At 36.7% G+C, this 18,068-nt stretch overlaps 1 protein-coding gene across 1 annotated transcript in view; it reads right to left on the bottom strand.

Annotated features, from left to right (window-relative positions):
- Positions 1 to 616: 616 nt before the first annotated feature.
- IL17REL (interleukin 17 receptor E like) overlaps positions 617 to 18,068 on the bottom strand; it is a 45,896-nt gene continuing 28,444 nt past the window's right edge. The window contains exons 6-16 of the mRNA XM_058420186.1: positions 17,201 to 17,245; positions 16,212 to 16,351; positions 15,906 to 15,977; positions 13,630 to 13,684; positions 12,821 to 12,984; positions 10,572 to 10,619; positions 8,231 to 8,288; positions 7,755 to 7,900; positions 5,184 to 5,243; positions 4,106 to 4,163; positions 617 to 621 (exon numbers count right to left, since the gene is read on the bottom strand). Of these exons, the coding sequence (XP_058276169.1) occupies positions 617 to 621; positions 4,106 to 4,163; positions 5,184 to 5,243; positions 7,755 to 7,900; positions 8,231 to 8,288; positions 10,572 to 10,619; positions 12,821 to 12,984; positions 13,630 to 13,684; positions 15,906 to 15,977; positions 16,212 to 16,351; positions 17,201 to 17,245 (851 nt within the window). The remainder of the gene's footprint in view (positions 622 to 4,105; positions 4,164 to 5,183; positions 5,244 to 7,754; positions 7,901 to 8,230; positions 8,289 to 10,571; positions 10,620 to 12,820; positions 12,985 to 13,629; positions 13,685 to 15,905; positions 15,978 to 16,211; positions 16,352 to 17,200; positions 17,246 to 18,068) is intronic.

Below are 18,068 nucleotides of genomic sequence, written 5' to 3' on the forward strand. Positions count from 1 at the left end.
AGACCAGATTTCCACAAGACAGTTTCAAATAGCTATCAAACCAAAGACATGTACCACCTCAGACAAATAGGAATATTATCTCCAAGGCAAACACAAATGTAAACACAGAAAGCAATTGTTAGATATAATTAAAGAACATGATCTGTCATGGTGAGAACATCAGAATGGCAGGAGAAAATCAAGACAGGAAATTGCAAACAAGAATAATGTATCAAAGCTGAGAAAACTTTCTCCATTCTTCATTTCTCAAAAACTATTCCTTATGGTTTAAAAATGAAGGTTACAATCAAGAAAATCTGAAATAATTGTTCTACAAAGTACTGTGAAAATACTCACTTAGAGCATGTTTTGTATAAAATAGTACTTTAGATGGGAAATGTAGACCTGATTTTCTAAGTGATCTAAGACTTTTTTTAAAAAATCCTGGGAAATAAGGAATCATAATCTGAATTGTCTTATTAGAGTAGGCTCAACTTGTCAAATTCTTCACTCATGAGAATAATCAGTGAGAGATGACCAGTTAGACAAGATTTGCAAGTTGCACCAAAATACAATGTTGAGAAGATACTGAGGACCTTGAAAACATATTAAATTCAATGCAAGGACTGCACATTCTTCATCCTAGGAGAAAAAACAGAAGAGGAAAGAAGACTGCTGGGAGGTTATTTTCTACAAAGTGTGAAAAAGTTCATTGCATTTATATATGGTTGTTCTAAAAAACAAATCTAACCATTTGTCTATAGCTTGTGTACTTGACTGTCACAATTCAAACAGTGCTAATATGAACAAATAAAACCAGGATACTTTATTCTGAATGGTATCTTCTGACAAGGGAAAAGCCAAAAACTGCCTCAAAACAAGGATGTTAGCATCTTCTCAACCACATGACTTGCAGAGCTTTTGCAAGGCTTTATCTTTTCCCCATCTTTGAACGAGGCTTTTTCAGACCACCTCTATCTTCTCTGGAGTTCTAGGTAGCTCCCACTCTTCTAGGTTAGCTCTGAAAGGAATCCTTAAAGGATGACAATTTTTAAGGCTTCACAGCCTACCAAATTATACCTCCATGGACTGCTATACCTCCATTTGTCTGTAGCCTAGGAGAGGTGTTTTGTAAAGGACTGTGGCAATAAGAAGCAGCACAGAAACAGCTGAGCAGACATGTCAAATCAGTGAGAGCACAGAGCGATCTGATCTGCATGCAAACATCATTGAGAAAGCAGGGGATAGGTGCTAATAATGTGAATATTATGCACAACACAGCTGAGCTTGTTTCAGGACTCTTGAAGGTTGTGTTGTTACTTTCCAAACTTCCCAATTCCACTGGTTATTTGCCTCCCTTTCTCCTCACTCTGGCAGCAAGATAGCTACACCTCTGATTCTAAACAGGAAGGAGAGAAAGCAAGAGAAAGCAAGAGAAGAGATAGCACAGAAGCAAGGAATGTCTTCAGTGGGAGAGTTAAGAACCTGATGTTCCTTCTAGCTATATACAAAATTCATTCAGATTTTCTTTCTGTTCCTTTAGCACGGCCAGTGATATGGTTTCAAGATTAAAAACTCCATCCATTCCCACAGATGTTTTAAACTGTACATTAGACGGATACCTGTGTGTCATGGCCTTTGCTGGGTTTCCATCAGTGTGTGACTGACCATGAAAACCTGAGGGAACAAGTTCAAATACAGGTTGCCATTTTGTTTTCATTATGATTCACATATTTATTCTCATAGTAAGTGATATGGGTTATTGTTTCATGTACAAAATACAGAAGTTTCTTATTTTATAGGTGAAATAATGTCTCAAAATGCTTGGTTTTATTAAATAGAATCCAGAAAAGTGGACAAAGGAAATAGAAAATTTAAAAGGAACACATAGTTTTGTCTCCAATTCAATGCTATTAAGTGCAAATTTTAAAAGAAACACCACATTATTTTCCAATTTCCATCCTTTGTAGAGTAAACAAGACCAAGCCATTGTAATTCCCAAAGCACAGCTGCTTACAGAAAAATGCAATCCATTGTAGACTAATAAATTCTACATGCCAGAAAGCTCTTCTTGAAGCCTGGGTAAAGAGCAGCCTTCCTGATGGCTAGACACACTGACTTTTTTATAATAGATGCTCTTATGACTATAATCTTGCTTTTTAATAACATCCTGAGTCTTTTGGACACACCAAGTGCTTGGTGTCTTTAACAGTAACACTTAACATGCACATTTCTATTTTACGAAGATGTACACTGTATATATTTTCACTATGCCATTACAAGATTTTTTGTCATTTGCTTTGTCATTTGCTTTGACATATTGTCACAGATTATGGACAAATCTCAAGGTTAATATTGCCTTCACTTTTATGTGGATGGGTTTTCTTAACATCTTAGGCCCAAACACAGTAGCAACCCAGTGTAACAATTATGACTCTCGGTAACTTTCTGAGAAATTTTCATCATGTCCTGATTTTAAAAGGTTAGTGTTTAAGAAATACCATTATTGTAGAAAATATGCATTTAAGAATACAGAAGTCTTTAGTAGTTTTGCTCTTACTGATACATTAAAAATCTTACACCAGAAGCAGCTTGTGTGGCAGTGAGACAGACCAACCCAGTTCAGTGTCTCACCTCTGACACTGACTTGTACCATCTTCCTTCCTTACAGGGAGGTTTAAGGAACACTGGTCCACAGATAGAGATGGATTTATCTACCAACTAATGTATATCACATTATCCTGAAACAATCAATTATGTCAGAATCCATTAAGCATGAGGTTAATGTACAACAAACACAGTGATCACGTATTAAAGTTCTGATATTCTTGATAAGTGCAAATTTTCTCCTTTTTTTTTTCTGAATCTCCACAAAATTCCTAATCAGAAAAGAAAAAAAAAAAAAAAAGCAAAACAAACAAACAAACTTGTGACTGTATTTAATCAAATATTATGCCCAAAAAGTTCTTTAATCAGCTTTTGATGCTCTGCTATTTCCATATACTACACAGACACATTCTCTCCTACTATGAGGTGCAGGGAAATTCCAAGGCTGCCATCTCTAGAGCTTTTAATTATTTTACATGCTTTTGTCATACTCTTCATTTTTAAATGGTAAATATGAAAAATGAACATGCATCCACACTGTATGAAACACAACACTGACTATTTAATTTATTCATCTTGAGTGAGTTTGTTACAAGTTTTTCAGTGAAGAAACCTGAACTGGCATTATATGAACGAGTACACAAGGAACTACATTCAGACTACAAATTCAAGCTCCCTTCTTTTTATTATCAGGCTTCCAAATCTAAAGCTGTAGTTAACTGACAGGTGTTTTTAGACAACAGGGAAAATCTGTCATGGGACTTACTATATTTGTAGTGAACTAGAAGGGGATGTTGGTTGGTTGGTTGGTTGTGTGAGTTTGGGGAAGTGTTTTTGGCAATGCTCAGATTGAGGCTTCTCTCAGCATGATTCCTTTTAGACTTTTTAGTTTTAAATTAGTCAATCCACTGCTGTGCTCCTCACCATAAAACCCTCAGCCCTAGTTTGCTCTAAACTCACTAATTTCTACAATGTCTTACTTTCGGGACTTGGAGATTTTAGAATATTATGACTCCATAGTATCTGAATGTACCTGAAATCATAATAATAATAATATCCAGAAGCAAATTTCTGTTTGCTGGGAAGTGGAAGGAAATGCTGCTGTCCCATTTGCAGAGGTGGGGAACTGGCAGCAGGGCTGTGCTGCAGTTACTGCAATGGCAGCAGTGTGTGCCTCTTGCCAAGGTGTGTTTTTAACTAGTTACCTCATGTTCTGACAGCAAGGTAAATATAGGTGTGATACACAGAACCTGGCACAAAGTGGAAAAATCACCCAGGAAGCAGAGGCAGCAGCCCAGCCAGCCACACAAGTTGCCTTTGCAGAGTTAATTAAAGTAGCTCATGAGGTATATGAATCCACAGTCTATAAAGGAATCTGAGCAAAACCAGCTCTCATGCATATATGTACATTCAGTCAGGTGAATCCCACATCAGTTTCCCAGTGAAAACACACTTCACCTGAAATATTCTTTTACAGAATCAACACCCAATGCTTTTTTTTGCTAACATGCATACTTACCACAGTAGGTATCACAGATCTGCAGTGGAACTGAATAATCTACATCTGTTCTCCAGCCCTTTTAAAAGAAAGAATTGAGGCTTATTCCCCTTTCAGCAGAACTGTTACTAAGCACTTGTGTTGACAAAATGTGATTGTTTTATTAGTTTACTCAAGTGACTGCATTTTAAATATGATTTTAAATATACACACATGGAGATTGCTGGCCTAGTGTATATTAAGTGAGTTGCAATCACTTTTAGGTCTCTAAATGAAAGAGCTAATCATAATTTTTGTTGTTGTTGTCTGACAGATAATGTCTTATTTACAAAATAAATAATTTATGCAGGAAATTATCAGTCTCCCCACCAAATTTTGTTTCTCCCTAGAGAAGGAACTACTACTCTCATTACTCAGAAGGCTCTTGCCAATTTCACTTTCATCTTGCCTCTTTCTTCCCAGGGCTTTCCAGGGCAGCTACTGGAACCTTTGAGCTCCACTCTCATTTCTCTTGGTGTCTGCTGAGAACATTAACCCCAGAGAGGCATAAACGTATCAGCTTCATGCTCATTTTCCATGAATAAAATTTCTTAATAAGTTCAACTATAGAAACAGTGTGCAGAAATGTCAGAAATAATTTGCTCAGTTCTACTTTCCTGAGTGCTAATTCTAGGGCACAATGCACTTCTTGTGCTGTTTACTAGATGCCTCACCTTTTCTAGTCAGTGTCAGTTTTTGAAAATTCTTCTATTATTTACTTGGATCTTTTGATAGCTTGGACCTTTTTTTTTTTTTTTAATGAAGGAATATATAAAGACAAAAATAGCAATATCCTGATGATATCCTTTTATCTGCCACTGACAAAGGAGCAAGATCATGGAGAGCAACTTCTCCGTTAATTAATGTCATCTCAAAGAGAGATGGTGGCAGCATATCAAGCTATAAATAATGGTCTTTGCCAGCTTGATTTGCACAGTAATCAGATTTAGTTGGGAGGAGAAAGCAGTGAGAGTACCTGCTGGTTTGCTTTGTTTTTTTAATTATTTGTTTATTAGTTTATTTTCTAAACTAGGGAACCTGGCTAAAGCAAGACACATACCTGAATGCAAATTGTTGATCCACACATTTCCTGTGACATAGTGATTGAAACAGACTCTCCCTAACAAATTAAAAAAAAAAAAAAAGAAATTGAAAATCACTATTTTCCATACCCTGGAACAATGAAAACATACTGTGTCTCTCCAGCTCTTTGCTTTGGTTTCCAATAATGCAACGTGTTCTACTGTATTAGAAAATCAATGGAAGGTTATTTATTTTCAGAGATAAACCCAGATCTCAATGACCATAAGCAGCTGGTGTAGTTTTGCCAAGCGCAGTGTGGCAGCACAGGATGAGGGCTAATGTTACTGCATTTTATGAAACATCATAAGGAGGACACTCTCCCCCCACTCTTTGCTTCCTCCCATCATCTTCACTTGTTTTCTCTGGTGTATGAGCTGATGGAATGACCCTGTCTTTACAGTTCTTCTAGTTCTTCTGGACTTCCCATCCCATTGTATGGAGAGAACAAGCTGAGCCTTAGGGTAAAATTGTCCTAAATGACTGGCTTGACATTTAATATTTGATTGATTATGGTTTGTCCTCAAAATAATGTTTGTCACTCCACCAATAGCTATGAATCCCACACCACTCTCTTTAGCGTGGCAAACTCCTAAAGTAATTTGGGGGAATATATTTTTATTCAAGCATGACTGAAGAGGAATTAGTAGTTAGAGGATCAACATTGGTTTCTGGGAACACAGAGTTAGGTCTTGATGAAAACTTTGTCTCTACTGCTCATGGTGTTGAGACAGGAACTGTATATAATTTATGTGGGGTCCCATTCTGTCACAGTAGCAGAGGACATAGCAGCTTTGTACCACAGGGAAGAAAACAGCATTTTAAAATGCATCAGTGCTTTCATGAAACACACACTTCAATATCTAGCTGTGAGTTATTGATGTTCCACCATTACCCCTTTCACTTAGCAATTCACACCGGGAACCTTTAAAAACAGAAAGTATAAACTCCACATATTTCATGTGAAATAGACCAGTTGAAGGGAAGTGCTACTGAATATTCCCTGAGTGTTGACAACTCTTCTACCATACAGACCTCCATATCTGCCAGTAATACAGCACTTTCCAGACAGCTTTTCCCATTAGGACAGACTCTTGGTATTGTCACAAATGCCCTCTCTGGTCCATGTTAATTAGGATAGCTGGTTTTTTCCCCATGATTATTCAGCTCTGGGATCTAGAGGAGCAAGTTATCGTCTTCCACTTATGCATGTCCTTTGACTGAGCTGAGCTGGAAAACTCTGTTTTTAACAGCTATTCTGTTACATTCAGTACCAGAGGTGCAATAACGATCTAAACTGATTCATTAGAAAACAAATTCAGCATTCAGTGTCCAGCCCATTATGTTTAAGAAACCCTTGCTCATAACTGCCTGGTCATCAGCTAAGCCCTGGTATGTGCACCCTTCTCACTAGAAGATTCACAAGTAGCTGAAAAAGACACAGTTGCATTTTGTCCCTGTATAGTGGCAAATTAAGTTCAGCTGGAATATACCTTAAAGAGAGGACAGATGTAGGAGCTATGCTTGAGTGTTCTAAAGCACATCCCCCTCCAGCAGAGTGAAGTCAACAGTCAGGAGTAACAATTCAAATCACAATATCTAGATTTCTCAGATTTCCCAAAATTCATCATATGCCATCTCATGTAGCTGGTCAATGAAGCAGACAGCAGGAGCACATATTTAGCCATGGACATGAGACTACTGAGGAGCTGTCTGCTGAACCAGATGGATGTCTTTCAGCATGGTGGTCCTAGTAGCTACTAGGGTCTACCCTGCTAATATTCTTCTGTTTGAAAAATAATGCTACAGCCACTCTTTTGCTCTTTGACTTCGCTTTCCAGATGTGTCTCTCAGCAGATCCAAGTTTGGGCCAACAAGGTAACTGATAGGCAGGGTTAAAGGGCAAAGCACAGTGCTGCACTGAAAATGTGTGGGATGTAGACTAAGTTGAAAGACAGGAATGAGGCTCTCATGACTAGCTGCTGCCTGAAACTGAAATTTCACTCTCCCATAATCTTTTCCCACTCTCTCCCCACTCTGTTGGAAGAGGAAATTGTGTAGCCACAGAATCAGCTATCTCAAAGAGGTAATTTGGCTGAAAGCAATCCTTTTTCACATGTTGAGTTTGTTTTGGCTGCTGTGACATTTAGAGTTCACCATGGATTGATGCCTCAAGTCTTACATTTCATGACATGTGATTTTCCAGGTCAGCAATATCAGTGACCCATATATGAAATATCAACAATAACATTTGCTATATACATAATACAAATCCCACACTACAAAAATGACATTAAAATAATATTAAGGTTCCACTCAATAGTCACATCCTTTGATGTCACTCATTTGACTTCAGGATCTTTATTTATTACTTGTTTCAATGTGAGATCAGATTTAGAACTACGTGCTTTTAAAATGTTCCAGTAATTGTTGCAATATGTACATGGTTTATTAATGGATTCAAGCTGCAGAACGATAAATGGAATAATAAATGAATGAAGTTAGGTATGTTTAAAAGTCTTACAATGTTTAAGAAATAATATATACAAACCACAGAGACTGAATGGTGCATCCCAAGAGAGTCACATGAAGCCATCTGTGTCCTGTTACACACAAGCACTGAGAACTGTGCCTTGGTTTGGGATGTGAAGAAAACTTGTATTTGTTCTGCAGCTGCAGCAGTCCTCATTTTCCAGGCTGATATTAAGGGAAAAGACTTCCTTTTAGATGTACAAGGACCATACATTATATCCTAAAATGTATGCCTAAAATAAAAGCTTTTTGTATTTTTAAGTGCTATCAAACAATATGCAAGTAATTATTTTGATTCCTACAAGTTACTTTTTATACTGATGAACACTAGATCTACTGAGGATACATAGAAGTAACAAGCTGTAAAATCACTTTGACATAGTTTACAATTTACAGTGTTGTGAACACTTCTCACTTAAAAGAGACAGCTCATAAGTAGGGATTTAAATATTTCTCACAATATAACATGATGCAATTTTAAAACTCTATATTTACCTGGAAATTCTCCATGAGCAAAGGGACATTTAATCCAAGATCCTCGTTTGGTTGTAAACTGAAAGCAGAGAAATCTGTTAGGAACACTGAATTTTCCATTTAAATCTGTGGCAAAATATTCAACTAATGATGATCAGGGCATTCCAGAGAGTTGCAGGAGATTAATTCACAGCTTTCCTGCTTTATAGTATCTTCCAACTTTTGACTTAAATTAGATCCCCTAAATCTTCAGGTATTCATAATCATGCATATTTTACAGAAATCTCTGGTTCCACTGATTTAAAAGTATTCTAAAGGAAAACAATTATACATCTATATTAGCCTTATTTAGCCTTTTTTTCTCAACTAGAATAATAAGAGATTCTCCATTAAATGTACTATATTGATAATTTTATTTTCAAATATTTACTATGAAAAACTTTATATGTTAAGTTCAGCACATTCTTAAGAGTTTGCATTGACCAAACCCATTTTTTTTCTTGGTTTTCTCAAACAGAAAAAATGAAAAACACGATCTGACCTGTGTCCTATCTATCATTGCTGTTGCACTTCAAAATAATTGTCATGGGTTGGCACAATTTGGTTTTTAGTTGGGGAGGAATGTGTAGTGTTGCCCTTGGGGAGGAATGTGGGGTGTTGCCCTGTCAAGACCTTGGAATTGTTCTAGAAAGGCTAGGGACCTGTCAGAGGCTAGATTTGGATATTACATCTGCTTTGACCACTGAGAATGTTGAATGCGACTTTGGGAAGTACCCATATAAATCCTGATTTTGTTCAAGTCAGTCCTTTTCTTCTTGGCCAGTTGAACAAGTAACAGGAGTCGGGACGTTCTGCTGGCTGGCTGGGCCTGCTGCTCCCTCCCCTTGGGGGGAGCCGTCCCTGAGGCCTGGCCGGGCACCGTCAGCTCCCGGCGGGAGAGGAGAAGTTACAGCTTAACATCAACTATCTCTAAACATCCCCAGAGCCCCGGAGCAGGGAGGGATCTCCACTGGGCCCCTGATAACAGCCATGGGCCCGGCTGGGCCGAGGCCGCCACAATTGTCACCGAAGGGTGGATGGAACTTTTCCTCCCCCCACCTCCTCCAGTGATTCCCAAGCAGAGAAGAAAAAAATAAAGAAGGAAAAACCCAGCCAATCTGAGATGCAGCAGCAGAGAGGCTGCTGCCCGGGGCAGAGAGCACATGGCCACTGCAGGCCTGGGCAGATTGAACCCTTTCTTGGCAACATGAAGCTTCCAAGGCCTAATCCTTTCCTGAGAGAGAGAAGAAAGAGACAGAGTGAACGTAGAAAAGACACAACATGAAGTCAGTAAAGCAAGAGTGAAAGAACTAATAAAGATTATTAGAACGAGGGATTGAGGAAGTAGACATTTTTAAACAAACTTCTCTAGTGTAAACCATAGAGAAGTGAAGTATTTCTTGTAATAGCTTTATGTTGTTTAAAGGAATACTAATTCTAGTCAAAAGCTGAGGATTAATATAATTGAAATTTAAGGGAGAATCTTAAACAGAGTAAGCCCCTCACTCCTGGAGTAAAAGGAGGTCTCATCCTTTGAGATGAAGATAATTTTGAAGAGAAAGTGATTTAAAGCCCTCGACTCCTAGGGTAAAAAGAGGTCTCTATTTCTTTTAAGATAGAGAGGATTTTAGAAATAGAAGAAAATACTTGTTTTATACTAGAAGAAGCACTCTTCAAACAGTACCCCAAATATGCTGAGAAGCCCATGAGTAACAAAAGGAAAGGCTACTAATGAGTAGGACTGCACAATCTGCAGAAAATTCCAAGCAGTTGCAGATTTGTGGCATTGAGAGCCACCAGAGTGTTTTTGTTTTTGTCTTGTGGGGTATGTCTCCGTAAGACTCTAGAGAGACTCCTCTCCTAAAGTAATGAAAAATTATGTTTAAATAATGAAACTGACTGAAAATCACAAGTTTGCCTATCTGTGTTATTCATAAGAAAATTAACAGTTTGTAGAGGGAGAGAAAAGTGTTTTAAAGTTTGGAGTTTTTTCCAACTTCTTTTCTTTTCCATTCTTTTAGTGAGTGTTAATGAAACTATTTATTTATTTTTAAGCTTGAGCCTGCTTTATTTCTCTGAATCCTATTCCACAAATAAAAAAGGAAAATAAACACTAAGAACACTACACTAAATTTAGTAAATAGAATTTAACAAACGCAAAACCACTACAACAATCACCTTCTAATCTAATCTTTCACTTTTCTTTCATTCTCAGTTCCCATTCGTGAGAGCTACAAAACAAAATATTGATCATAAAGAAGATCAGCAGCTCATTTTTTTAGAGACAGAAGGAGGGCAGTGTTTTACAAAGAAATCCCTTTACCTTCATGCAAAGTCTTGGGTGAGTATCCACACGAGAATATTTAACCTGCTGGAAGACAGAGCACTCAGCATTAGCTAGTTTTATTAACTAGTTTCACAAAATCAACTACTGAAAATTTTCATGGTTTGATTACTGAGAAGGCAACTGGTTTGTTTACTTTATAAACATCCCAGGAAATTAATCACATAAAATGGTTAGAAACAGCTGCTGCTTTGGATTACTGAATAGTTTGCTTCTTTTTATCTGCAACATGTAGCATTTTTTATGGTCAGCCTGACCCATTAGAGCTAAATTAATTGATTGAATAGTGGCTTGTGCAAAATTATGATTACACAGTCGTCGTGTTTCAATCCCTTATTTGCCACACATGAATAACTCAGCAGAACAATTAAACATACATCCAAAAGTACTCCACCATCAGTTGAGAAATCTTACAATTTTCCATACCCATATTTCAGAACAGGGAAACATAAGCTGAATTTTAGAAATCCACTTAAGCAATCCACAAAATGTTGTTTTCTTAATTAACAAGTCGGTTTTGTCCACCAAGGGCTTCACCACAAAAAGCCTTGTTTTATATAAACAGTTGCTACACATGTAAGTGATCCTACTTAAATTAACCTGTTGCTCAAGTGACTGAGCGCAATACACAGCCAAACACTTCCTTCCTGTAACTTCTTTTGGGAAAATAACAGTGTCCCAGGAGAATGTTCTGTAGGAGTCTACTCAGGCCTGGAGACAGTGTTGTCATTGACAGAGAAAGCCCCAGTTTCGGTAAAGTGGAGTGATGCAGCTTTTGTGCCTAAGTCAGCACATGTGCATAGTATTAGAGTTGTGCGTCCTTGTATTGATTTACAGGGCAGCTGGCCCTATCTGAGAAATCTGCAGTAGTTTCCAGCATACTACAGAGATGGTTTTCAGGGTTACAGTACAATAAATGGACCAAATTCAGTATCAAACTTGTCAGAATTAATGAGGGAAAAAAGGGAATTCATTCTATCCATGAATGTTGGGGATCCTTTTGGGTCCCTTCCAGTTCAGGATACTCTATGGTTCTATGATTAATATTAATGTTCAACTATTAAATGCAATCAGTAAATACAAACACTCATACTCCATAATAAAGTTGTATTCTGTTCTGGTAACAGATACAGCCATTACCAGCCTTTTTTTTTCTGTTTCTCTCCTGCAAGCAATGAGTGGTACTTGTTGCCAGCAGATGAATAAACCCACAGGGATCACTCACATCTAAAATTAAATTAAATTAATCTGTTTTTTCAAGATCAAAGCTTTGTTGGAACTCATAAATGATGAATCTGAACAATCACTAAAGGACTGGCCAGGACTTCCTAATCACAAAAGCATTTGACAGCCTTGAGTCACCCCCACCCCCTCCCCAATCATGTCATCAAAATTAGTATTAATCCAAAATTTTCATAATTAGTATCTTGTATATGATTTTATTTGCCTTTTCATCTGTTACTTTAAGCTTACTGCCTTCTCTCCACAATCAGGGAAGCCTGAAACTTACTTTTCATGAAGAAATTAATTCTAATGAACCTCAAAAAACCAAAGCATTCAGTATCATCAGATTTCAGATTGAAGTGTTAAGCTATTCAAGACATATATGTTTGAAAAGCCTTCTCAACTTGAGAAAATAACTGCTGGAAGGCACTAAAGAAAGATCTTAATTACAAAACAGTTGTGCCCTACTAAAGTACTGTTACATCTCCAGAAATATTTAAAGAGATTTAGCTTCATCTTATTTACATTTTCAGTGTCTAAATGTTAAATATCTAAACCTGATCTAATCACAATAGACTCTGTGAAAAGAAATCACAATAGACTCAATAAAAAGAAAGCAGTACCATCAGAGAGAAATCCCTCCAACCTATTATGCCTATCTACAGATAAGAGCTGTCCTCACAATCTTTGTCTCCCTTACTTTAAAGGGAATCTGACCTGAATTATAAATAAAAAGCAGATCCTATTTACCCCAAAGAATTTAGCAAACATTACTTGCTGCCCAGTCATCTCCACATTTTATTTCTTTATAATGAGTCAGTGACCATTTTGAATAAATCATGTGATTAGTGTGCAAGAACAGACTCTGATTATGAATAGTTTTAAGTATCAGAGAAGAAGAGAGGAATTTGCAACTGCTCTTATTCCAAAATCTAGTTCTTCGCATTATGCCTTTGGGGATGCCCTTCAATTTCACAGTTTGAATTAATCCACATAGTTCTTACTTTCTCAGGAAAATTTTTGAAAGAGTTTTCTATATCTTCACAATGGTCATTTGACTTGGTGAACCTGCATAAGTTAACCATGACAAGGACAGGACAGGATGGCTCCCAAGCAAGGGTTTGTGTCGATGGGTTGTAAACAATATTGTCCCATAGCACCTGTGTATCTGTGCACAAAGAGAGAGGGAAAACATTATTCAAAATGTCCAGACAGGAATCAACACTGTTAATAAGTCTGGTACCTCTACATGTGCTTTAAACCAAAATCTTGGACTTAACACAATAAAACCCTTTTTAGGCCATACTTTTTTCTATTTGCCTGGTAAAACATTTACTTTCATATGTGTGTAAATAGGACAATTTCTTTTTCAGCTGTCATCTCAGACCAAATTCTAACATTGCTGGAATATTTGTGTGAATAATTTCCCCTTAAGCATGGAATGCACATATATAGTTAACTGTCTCTTTCACCTCCCTGCTCCCTCCCTTAAGCTGGTTATTTTACATCTTCAAATTGCACTCTTCAAGCACTCAGCTCATTTCTAAGCTGAACTTTTATTCCTTCTGGCCAGTTTGTGTGTCACTTTAGAAAATGTGCATTTAGTTACTTATTGTTTACATTGTCATAAACTTGGTGAACTATTTGGTCTGAAAGTTGGTTTTTTTTATCTACTCACAGTAAAACAAACCAATATGATGATTTCCTTGAAGATTTGCAATACATGATTTTCACTGTAGATTAATTTAAATTGGGACATACTACTGGAGCTGCTGAAAGTCACTCCTGTAAAGAGCAATCACACAGTACTTGCCATTTTCAAAGGGGCAAAGTTGTATCCTCCTTGCATCTGGAAGTGCCAGCCAACCCTACAACCAAACAGTGGACATTAGAGGTTTCAAACACACATGCTTTTAACATCTCAGGTAGAATGTGGGAGAAAAAATTTCCACCAAAGATAAGGATGCTATATTTGTTAGAAAGGTTTGGAAGTAATTTTTTAAAAGAAGTTTTGCACTATATTTTCATTTTATTGTTCATCATTAGGGGCATTGAGCTAAGGTGATCCCCTCTAATAAATACTATATTCTTAATATTTCTAAGTTGCATATTTAGTACAATTTCATTTAGAAAGTCTTCCTGTTCGATTTTCAATTAGTTTCTTACAGTGGCATTAGTTTCTAGGGGCATCAAAATATTCAATAATCATAATATAAGAGCCCCTGGCCTGGGCAATGCTAAAGGATGCATCCTTAAAATCTGAAGACTAACAACCCAATCCTCAAGTATGTATGCCTGGCTGCTGCTATACCCTATTTATTTAGATCCATGTGCAAATGTTTCTGTTATTTGGAGTTCCCATCTGTTTGCTCAGCAATCCTAGTGCCGAATTCTGTGTGTACTCTGAGAGGAGTAATATTTTTCCAGTGGCCTCATATTTTCAGAATAGAATGAAAAAAAAATCCCTAGGCATGGAAGAGACTTTGTGGTTCAGCTTGCTTATTTAGGTATATTATTTTAGGTCCCACAATGTACATATCTAAGCGTGACTAAAGTGCCCAAATTACTATCACAGAAGCCATATGAATCCAGTGGCCACCTAGCCAGTGCAGCCAGTGGAATCTACAATGCAGCCCAGCACATCCCAAAAGGGCCACCTGCCTTTGATCAGTTGAGCAACTGACTGCATTAATTAGATCTCCATTGACTTTAAGAGTTTGGACATCTAATTCATATGTAGATGTCTATCTTTGGATATCTACATATCTTAATCTGTAAGGTAAATCCAACCCCAAAATTCAGTGAGAAAACTAGGTTCACATGGTACCTTTCTATGTTATCAAGATAGTTTTAAATTTGTTTGGGACCTTTTACTCCTTGTATAAAAGACATTCCAAAATCTCACTTCTCAGGTTATCAGAAAAATCTGTAACAAACCTGAACATATTCATGGAATGAAGTTTATTCCCCTTCACTCTCATTGCAAGAATGGCTTTTGTTTAAAACATATCTCATTTTTCCTTATAAGTGACCCTTCTGGTCTGTATTTACATGGCAAACATATTTTCTCTTTGTATGTGTTTTACCAGGCTAATGAAAACATGGTATTTGAATCTCCTTTATAAAACAGTCTCTTCATCCCCCAACCGTTACAGATTTTTTATGTACATCTTCCTTTTGAATTAATCTTTCTTGAATATGGATGCAAGAATTCCTCACAGTATTTCAAAGAATGCGTTGCCCATACTTTCCTGTTAGCTTGGAACAGACTAACTCTCTAGACTTTTGCTCATGTTTACGTCATGGCAGCAAGCTAGTTAATCACCCTGTGGTCAACTATTTCACCCAGATCTTTTTTCTTCCAGTGTTATTTCTAAATGAGGACTCACATCTTACAGCAAGAATTCTTCTTATTAGAGCAAGTGCACGAACTTGCATACTTTACACTTCATCATCCTTCAATTACGTCACATATGAAGATCTCTAGTGTCTTCCAATGACCTGACCCTCTTCCATTTTCATTACACATCCCAACTGTGTTCCAGAAAATCCCATTACACATTCCCACGTTTTGTGCCCATGTCATTGATGAAAACATTTATATGAGAATGACTCTAAGTGTTGTCCTTAAATAACCTCCCTACCAGCACAGGCCCCACTCCAACAGGAGTTGCTGAGCTAGCCCTTCAGCCAGGTAATATCTACCACTTGAATCTTGTTCTCACTTTCAGTTTCCTCAATTCCTGTTTTAGTTTGTTAAGCAATACTATATCAAATGCTGTTGACACTCAGTCAGATTAAGTCTTCTGTCTTTTGAATGTTTATAAAAAAATCAGTCAAACAACACAACACGTTCCATAAATTATTGTAAATTTTATCCGATTTTCTTCTGATTGCCATGTTTTATTAGCATTTCCTAAAAAAATCTCTTCCTTACCTTTACATAATCCTAAAGTCAATAAAAACATTAGTCAAAAACTTGGGTCTAGAGCCTTTTTTCTTCAGGGTTTTCCTCCTTTCTTAGGACAAAAGCCTGATAAAATTTCTTTAATCAGAAACACAAATATATACCAAATGCCAGACTATTACCTCAATGCAAAGACAAGGGAGTAGCTGAGAGTATTTCAGAGAAACGGATTTAAAAGATTCCTTTCCTTTTATCTGAAATGAAAAAGTTGATCGTAAGTCCAGGGCAGTAAATTACTTTTAATAAAGCTAAATTATAGATATGGATATAGATGATATCGATATAGATACAGATATAGATGATATAGGTGATATAGATGATACAGATATAGACATAGACAGTATTTCCTGTAACTACAACCTTAATGAGCATTGCCACCTGCAAGACACCCCCCACCAGTTCCCCAAACCACCGTGAGCTTAACTCACCACAGCAAATGCCCCAACATCTTCACAGGTAAACCATTTGTGGCACAGGCGAATGTAATAATCTTGATCTCGGGGAAAGTTGGATACATTCACTGTTACAATTTTCCTTGCCCTGTCTAAATTATAATCTAACTTTCCAGCTGAAAAAAATTAAATCAAGCATGAAGTTATTACATCTATTTCTTTATAACTTTCTTATTTCCATTTTATCTATTTATAAAAGGTACAGAATATATTTCATAACTTGATGAAGATGAAACTCAATATCTATAGATTCTTACCTAGAATGTAAGAAAGTATTTTTACTTTTATACCCTGATAGTCCACATGTTCTTTTTATGAGATATAATTTTCATTCAACATTATTTAGCTTAGCACTTGTAATACTGGGAGGCCATGACACCTTAACAATTTTACCTCAACCTTAATACTTGAAATCCTATGTAGTTTATGTAAAAATATTTGAAATATACACATTAATACTACTGTAAGGGCTGATTATCCTAAGATTGTAATTTTCTTACACAGAAGATATGTGCACCTATGATAGCCAAATTTAATATGTAGGAGGATCTTTTTTATACATATATTCATGCATGCCAAAAGAAGTATGGCAGTTCAGCAAATTAATTTCAATCTATTTATGAGGTCTGTCTATAGACATAACATAAAACCAGCAATGCAAAGTGCATTAAAAGAACATGAATCTATTTCCAAAAGTTTAGAAATCCAATAAACTATCAAAACCTTTACCTCCCATGTAGCATTTTCAATAGCAGTATATTTCCAGAACATTACCGTGTACCATTTCAATAGAAATACATAGAAGTGCATTTCCAGAACATTATTATCAACTACATGGTAATTATAAGTAGTGGTAGGTGGAAATCACAGGTTTTTCTCCCTGCCCATTTAAGTATGAAAACATGTCATTGTATAAGTCACCAGAAATATCTCACAGCTCTAAGTTGCATAGAAGATCAGCTCACCTGAGCAAGCTGGAATGTATTTTCCTACATCACTGTTTCTGCAATCTGCAAAGTAGAAGTCACAGTTTGTCTCAGTGCTGCTTTATTCATATAATTGTGTAAACAAACTGCCAAATTATCCAATAGATTCCCAACAGGAAACCTCTCTCATCCCTCTTTTTAAAGGCAGATTTACATGCACTTTTAGATAAATACGGCAAAAAAGATCAGTACTATTCCCACACACAGAGATTATATCAAAATATGCCTTAAAGAACTCTATCCCGAGTCTGGGGTTTCCAATGGGAAACCTCATCAGCAGTTAAGGCTGCAGTTGAGGATATAGCACCACCCTTCTTTACCTAGAACCTAACAATAATTTGAGTAGTAATATTAATTTCAGTTACTTTTTCCTCAAAATACAACTCCTGTCGTTTATCAGGCTCATTTTTCTGTTATCAGTAACTCTGTATTTTTGCTATTCTGACTCCATCCTTAGAAAGAATCACCCTATCTCCCTCCTAGGGAGCTTACCAGAATTAGAAGCCAGGCAACGCTTTCAGAACATCTGATATTTTTATCTCTAAAACTTAACTCTTAAAAACATTAAAACAATTTTTCATGTGTTGCTTTCACCCTTCCTTGTATAACACAGTATTGGAGCAGCACTTTACTCTAATTTCCCCACTGAGTCCTTTTCCACCAAGAAATATTTCCTATTTTTATTTGTTCACTCACCCTGGTTATGTGTCTTAAAACTGGGCTTTAAAAAATCTTGTTACCTCCCCTCTTTGTTCACAAAGTACTTACATACTTTAGTAGTGAATCAGGGTTTATAAGAAAATTAAAAATACATTTTAAGCACAAAAAGGCCTTACTTGTACCAAAG

Source organism: Hirundo rustica, chromosome 4 (assembly GCF_015227805.2).
Source record: "Hirundo rustica isolate bHirRus1 chromosome 4, bHirRus1.pri.v3, whole genome shotgun sequence".
Lineage (NCBI taxonomy): Eukaryota > Metazoa > Chordata > Aves > Passeriformes > Hirundinidae > Hirundo > Hirundo rustica.